Source organism: Sinocyclocheilus rhinocerous, unplaced genomic scaffold (genome assembly GCF_001515625.1).
Source record: "Sinocyclocheilus rhinocerous isolate Xijiao unplaced genomic scaffold, SAMN03320098_v1.1 scaffold1366, whole genome shotgun sequence".
Taxonomy (NCBI): domain Eukaryota; kingdom Metazoa; phylum Chordata; class Actinopteri; order Cypriniformes; family Cyprinidae; genus Sinocyclocheilus; species Sinocyclocheilus rhinocerous.
The window spans coordinates 202,657-209,658 of record NW_015630355.1 but is presented as its reverse complement, the minus strand read 5'-3'; the positions used below and the strand labels follow the sequence as shown (position 1 = coordinate 209,658).

The 7,002-nt window shown below is 39.0% G+C and overlaps 2 protein-coding genes across 2 annotated transcripts in view; one reads left to right on the top strand and one right to left on the bottom strand.

The window, feature by feature from the left end:
- gabarapl2 (GABA(A) receptor-associated protein like 2) overlaps window positions 1-4,499 on the bottom strand; it is a 7,848-nt gene extending 3,349 nt beyond the window's left edge. Inside the window, exons 1-3 of the mRNA XM_016552600.1 lie at window positions 4,277-4,499; window positions 3,427-3,482; window positions 561-733 (exon numbers count right to left, since the gene is read on the bottom strand). Of these exons, the coding sequence (XP_016408086.1) occupies window positions 561-733; window positions 3,427-3,482; window positions 4,277-4,310 (263 nt within the window). The 5' untranslated portion in view covers window positions 4,311-4,499. The remainder of the gene's footprint in view (window positions 1-560; window positions 734-3,426; window positions 3,483-4,276) is intronic.
- A 49-nt stretch (window positions 4,500-4,548) lies between these two features.
- LOC107740241 (transmembrane protein 231) overlaps window positions 4,549-7,002 on the top strand; it is a 5,103-nt gene continuing 2,649 nt past the window's right edge. Inside the window, exons 1-6 of the mRNA XM_016552599.1 lie at window positions 4,549-5,082; window positions 5,164-5,330; window positions 5,445-5,573; window positions 5,726-5,869; window positions 6,138-6,219; window positions 6,615-6,720. Of these exons, the coding sequence (XP_016408085.1) occupies window positions 4,944-5,082; window positions 5,164-5,330; window positions 5,445-5,573; window positions 5,726-5,869; window positions 6,138-6,219; window positions 6,615-6,720 (767 nt within the window). The 5' untranslated portion in view covers window positions 4,549-4,943. The remainder of the gene's footprint in view (window positions 5,083-5,163; window positions 5,331-5,444; window positions 5,574-5,725; window positions 5,870-6,137; window positions 6,220-6,614; window positions 6,721-7,002) is intronic.

Below are 7,002 nucleotides of genomic sequence, written 5' to 3'. Positions count from 1 at the left end.
TCTAGTAACCCTTCAGACCTTGATTAGCTTGTTCAGGTGTGTTTGATTAGGATTGAAGCAAAACTCTGTAGGGCTGCGGCTCTCCAGGACTGACGTTCGCCACCCCTGCTTTAGAACATCTGTGGAGGGAGCTGAAACTTCGAGTTGCCAAACGACAGCCAAGAAACCTTAAGGATTTAGAGAGAATCTGTAAAGAGGAGTTGATCAAAATCCCTCCTGAGATGTGTGCAAACCTGGTGACCAACTACAAGAAAAGTCTTACCTCTGTGCTTGCCAACAAGGGTTTCTGCACCAAGTACTAAGTCATGTTTTGCTTGGGGATCAAATACTTATTTCACTCACTGAAATGCGAATCAATTTCTAACCTTTATATAATGTGTTTTTTCTGGATTTTTTTGGTTGGTATTCTCTCTATATCCGTTAAAATAAACCTACCATAAAAATGACAGATTCTTCATTTCTTTGTAAGTGGGCAAACTTACAAAATCAGCAGGGGATCAAATAAATATTTCCCCACTGTACTTAGTAGAGTCTTTGTAATAAATAAAGCAGCATTTTACCTGGACTGAGGGACAGTTTTGTCCACAAAAAGGAATATGGCTTTTTCAGAAGGCAGCTGGATCCGCTTTCTGATGATCCACATGAACTGAGCCACTGTAATGTCAGATGGGACCAGATACTTTCGCTTGTCAATGTCCACAATCTGTGAACCAGATACTTTCTCTACAATAACCTGATAAACACAAGAGAGAGCAAACAAAGGCAATCATGTGTTACAAAGTTTTGTCTGTGTTAAAGGTTTGTGTTAAAGGTTTGTCTGTTACACACACAGAATCAGCAAAGAGTGGTTTGTTCACACCAGGGGTGGTTCTAGTATTTCATCCTCAGGTGGGCTGAGCCCTCAGAGAGACCATTAGATACAAAGATACAAATGATCTAAATGTAACAGTGCTTGTGAAAACCATTACTCTATGAAGTAAATATACACAAAGCTACAGAAGTTACTTAGTTAAGACAAGAGCAGTGAGTGATACTCTATTTTTCTTTTGTTGTTTGATTAACATTATTTTGTGTGTATTTACTCAGGAAGACGTGAAATAGAATTTGTTATTTGCGTGCTGTTTTTTCGTGTGCATGCTTCACGTGTGTGCGTGCACAGAAACGATCCATCCTAGCGCGCGATTGAGATCTCTTTCGCACTGTCTTGTGCTTGAATGGCTTAAATCACTTTAATTTTTAAACTGACAAGACTTAAAACATGTCAGAATGATAAACTTTCTTGAGGAAACAGCACTGGCCCAATCGTTCAGGTAGCTGATTATAGTTTTAGGTGGGCTGAGACGACAGATGGGGGGCGCTCTAGCCCACCTAAACAGGGTCTAGAACCGCCCCTGGTTCACACCAAGCGGCAACCTTCCGGTCTCTCTGGCCCTGTCCCAAATGGCACACTTCATGAGCACTTGCGGTCTTGCGGACTTACAATGGCTGCCGCGTGTGTATGTCCGTGAAGTCCATGAGACCGTAGAGTGTCCCATTCGTCATTTTAGTGGACTCAGAGGAAGACCGCGAGGGTTTAGGGTGCGATTTGGGACAGGGCCTCTCTTGAATCCAACAAGGAAGTGACCTAAACTGCAATTCATCAACTGGCCGCTAAAGACAGGCTCCAAATGGAAGTCAGGGAATTCTTTTTTTCTAACTCATCCATTTAAATTATATTAAGCCTTAAAGTTCTGCATAATTAAGGGCGTGGCCACTTGAGTGACAGGTGGATTGCCGCTGCTGTCACTACTAGCCGCTTGTGTGCTGTCTGTTAGCCGTCACGTCACCTCATGCTAATTCCATCCTCTGAATTAATTGTACTAACAGACCGTCCAAGAAGTCTGGGCTCCATTTTTTCCAGTGAGTAAAATTTTAATATAATTTTATTTATTAGTTTTAGCTTTTAGTTTTAATTACTTTTTCTTATTTGTAAGTCGCTTTGGATAAAAGCGTCTGCTAAATGACTAAAAGTAAAGTAAAGTAACTTATATGAAATCATTTATTTATTATTCATAATTTTATTTAAAACTTTACTACACTCGACAGACTGTGATTAGCTGTAGGCCGAAGCTGATCACCTCAGCTCCACCCACATCCCACCTCTTTGCCCATTTTTGATTATCTGGGAGTGACGTGATGGTGACGCCGGCTCCACTCACTTTGGGCTTCAAAAATGCTCTTCAGAAATCTACAGCTGAAACTACGTCCATTGTTTTATACAGTCTATGGTTCACACCAAGAGTGAAACAAATATCTGTCGGCATAAATCAAAAGCAAATTCACTCCAGCACAATAGATGGTGCAAGCGACAACGCACTTTCAGATGGCCTGTCTAGTTCAACACTCATTTTAGCAATAAATGTAAAAAAGGAAATACAGACAAGACTTTAAAGTCTTGTGTGTATTTTGTATGGCAGAATTGTATCAAAGTTGACAGCAAAAACATTCAGTATTAAAAAAACACTCAAACTTTACCATTTTTCTATGAATTTTGATTTACTTAGAGAAAAACAATTTTTTTGTCAGATAAGTAAAGAGTGCCGTGCCTTAATAACATATACTTTTCTACAGTCATTACTAAATGAACCCAATGTTTACACATCTTTTGTTTCTTATCCTAAAAAGGATTTGCGTTAACTAACATTTTATGCAAATAACTCATTGATTGCAGGTTATGTTTGTAGTTCAAAGGCTCATAAACTGCAAACACTGATGTTCTAGGCTTGTGCTCAAAATGTGTGGAAAGGAAAAAAGACAACAGCTGATTCAGAATCCTTTGGTGTTTACTGCTGGTTGGCAAATAGCTTTCAGTGCATTATCACCATGAAATGCTCTGATATCTAATTGATTTCGATGTTTTCATTGCAGGATCAAGAAAAAAACATGACACACTCTCCAGAAAAAAAACAAAAAAAAAACTTCTTTGCGCCGAACATTCACATTTGGTGTGAAAGGGCATTTAGACCCGCTGTTGTCTATGTCTGATATGGTTATTATTAGTTTAATTATTGTTTAATGGTTTTCCTTTATTGTCCTGGTAATTTGTTTATTTTATCTGATAACTGGCATGTGTTCATTAGCATATTGGTTTTATGGGGATATCAAGAATCATCAAATTTCACTGGTATTGGAATCGACTACTGAAGCTGTGATTATTGTGACAAACCTGTTCCTTCCAGATGGAAAAAAGGATTTCTGGTATGTTCTGATCCATAGATCAGATTACAAGGTAGGCACAACTTAGATTTTCCCCAAATGTGCAAATAAGTCTTTGATTACAGACTTTTGATTACGGGCTTTGTTACTATGACTTATCATCATACATTATAAAAGAGAGGAAACTATGCCCCATGTTAAAACTGTCAAACTTTCCATATCCATACTCACAGGAACTCTGTCTGGGTACTTGTTGCGGATTTTGGCCGACTCCACACATCTGTGCTCTAAATGATGCATGCAAAAAGACAAGATATCGATCAGTCTACATGCAATCTCAACATGCAATGCTCTTCACATCATTAATATTCATTAGAGCAGGGGTCACCAAACTCAGTCCTGGAGGGCTGGTGTCCTGCAGAGTTTAGCTCCAACCCTAATCAAACACACCTGAACCAGCTAACCAAGCTTACTTGGTATACTAGGCACTTCCAGGCAGGTGTGTTGAGGCAAAACCCTTCAGGACAGAGTTTAATGACCCCTGCATTAGAGAGTGTTGTAAACAGCACGAATGAATTCTCATTGGTCATACTCATCCGCATTTTTTTTTTTTATGATTATAAATAGATATTATAATACTATACACGCACACAGGGTAACTAACCCCAAAACAAGTCAAGGAATATTTATATACACATACATTAGACATGTGAATATCTCAAAATCAAATCATATTTTAATATTAATACATTTGTAGAGTTGATAAACATGCTAAACATGACGTGCTAAAATGAAAGAAAAACAAAGCACATTGTTATCAAACGCTGACAAACAACAACACCAGAGACAGACTCTCCTACGGTGTGATCTCGGTTTATTATTGTTATTAATGTCGTTATGATGAGTTAACAACAGGCCCGACATAGGCAAATAAATAAAGTGGGTCTTCTTAGATCGTAAACTGAGTTAGATTAAATTAGTAGGTTGACGTAACGTAATCATCAGTTTGACAAACAGATCAATAATTACACGCATCTGACAGGCCGTTGTTGATAAAAACATGACATTTGCGATGAATTACCCAGAGAATGGTCCTCTTTAAACATCCATTTCATTTTTGCAGAGGTACTGCTCGAGGAGCGATCTGCTAATGAAAATATGTGATGATTTGAAGTCAATTAAACGTTGAAACTAAAAACGTCAACAATGTAACAGCAGCAGACATTCGTCTTCAGACTAGCCGTAATGACGTCATCGCGTACGTCCTCTCCGTCAGGGCGAGGTTACGTCACGGCAGGGCCGTACCATTCGGTCGATTCCGGGGTTTTTATACGCGAGTTCGTATATTTTACAGCAACTACACTTATTCGATTGCCGAAACCAAGTGATCAAACTAATCGTTTTTGTTTATAAACATACTTTAGATCAATTCATATCTAATAATGCCTATGTACATACTTCGCACAAGGCCAAGTTTGGCGTTGTTGCTATGGTGAACAGATGACGCTGCGCCACCGGAACACTCAGTGCGCGTGTTGTTGGTTTGCTGGACTAACGTTAATTAATTAATCTGTAGACTACAAGTTTTGACTACTACGTTTCCCCCCCCCAAAGTGCAATATTATTTAACTGAAACAGCTTTTGTTTGATCGTTAATGTATTTGACAATGCACGCAATGCTCACAGAATACACATGTGTTTAATGGTATTGTGGATTGTTAAATGGGATTTCGCATTTATTAGCAACAATGGCTTTTTATGACGTTTACTCCCATCCCGCATTAATAAGACACAGAACACGCGTCTGCACGAGAGCAACACTGTTTGTCTGTGTGCTTTTATGCCTCACGTATATTACACCTCTTCTGGTGGTTTACAGAAGTCAAGGTAAACTGCATTTTATTCCAAGCAAATTATTTCCAATTTCCAAACACGTGATAACATGAAGCGACTGTGCTTTACGAACAGGCTTCTGGCTGAAGAGCAGCACATATGAAGAGCAAGCAGTCATTCAGTTCCAGTATGACATGATCGTGGTCGGAGCAACAGACACAGCAGGGAGCTATATAGCATGGAGCACGTTTCCCAACTTTAATCGATTGATTGGAGATAATTTACGCATCCCATCTGTCTCTGTGAGTACGAAACTGTAGAAATAAAAACTTTTAGTATGATTAATTTTTTTGCAATATTGCAATAGTGAACATATTAAAGCTATTGAAAGCTGCACTGGTTTGTTCACTATTCAGGTCCAGGAGGAGGACAGAGACCAGGATGGGAAATCTGACTTCCTCATGCTCCAGATCAACATCCCGCTCAAGCCAGAAGAACAGATGTTCGGCATCCAGCTCCTCCTTACCTTCTCATACCAGCTGTTTGTGTGTATTCAGTGCATTCCTATAGGCCACAAATCAAATGCCTCACTCCTACTCATTCAGTATTAATATCTTTCTCGCTCTCTCTCTGTCTGTTCCTCTGTATATGACTTATCCAGCTCTCTGTTTGTGTGTCTAACTGTCCACCTGTCTAGCGTATGTCTACGGTTGTGATGCAGACGCTTGCCTTTGTGCAGCATTCCTCGCCTGTCCCAGGATCTCAGCTGTTCATCTGTGGAGACCTGAAGCTAAACCAGCGAACTCCTCTTCCACACCGAGGTTTACATAGTACCTACAATGTGAGTAAATCTCAACAAGCCCCAGTAGAACCAAGTTTATCAATGTTGTATGACCTACATAAAGATTAATGTGATGATTGCTGGAAACCAGTTTGACTTGCAGTGCTGAAGTGCTATCAAAAGCATGTCAACAGGAAGATAATAGATATGAAATTCAGCAATGGAAATTATTTGGGACGTATTTGATGTATGTGTAAATTGTGTGTTTGTCAGTAATTTCCAGAAATCACAAATTCATTTTAATTGGCTTTTTTTATTCCATTGCTAGGTATCACTGATCGATGGATCCAGTCTGTTTGCGAGTACATATGACCTGCCCAACATCATTAGACTCTACCAGCAGAGAAACTGTAAGACAAAGCCAAACAAATGCGTTTTATCATTATTGTTATGAATATGTCCAGAGCCTCTCTCGTCTTCCTTATTTGCGCCACATTGGTTTCAGAAAAAGCACTGATTTGTATTCACTCTAGGCTGTATTTTTCAGTAGCATCCTCTGATATTTACTCTAGAACGTTCTGAGCTTTTTCCTGAGTCATCACCTACTGCTATATTTTCTGTTTCTTTCAGGTATTGAATATTGAAACCTTATTTGTCAATTCTCTGTCAAATGTCAATCCACCAATGATAAGCATTTATTATGTGGTTCTCAGGGATGTAGGCTTCATGTACTGCTATAGGCTGCTTTTGTTTTAGCTGAAGTGCCACCTTCATTCCCAGCAGTCTCTCTGTCTCTCACACACAGTGACTACTTATCTCTCCGGCGTCATTCCCGTGTGGACGGTGGGCAGAGCTGCAAATTCTCCATTCCAGATCAGCGCCCAGATCAACTATCCAGTAGAGACTATTACATATCCTTTACATTTACGTGTGTCTTATATATATATATATATATGTATACATATGTGACCCTGGAGCACAAAGCTAGTCTTAAGTCGCTGGGGTGTATTTGTAGCAATAGCCAAAAATACATTGTATGGGTCAAAATGAAAAATGATTTTTCTTTTATGCCAAAAATCATTAGGTTATTAAGTAAAGATCATGTTCCATGAAGATATTTTGTAAATTTCCTACTGTAAATATATTAAAACTTAATTTTTGATTAGTAATATGCATTGCTAAAAACTTCATTT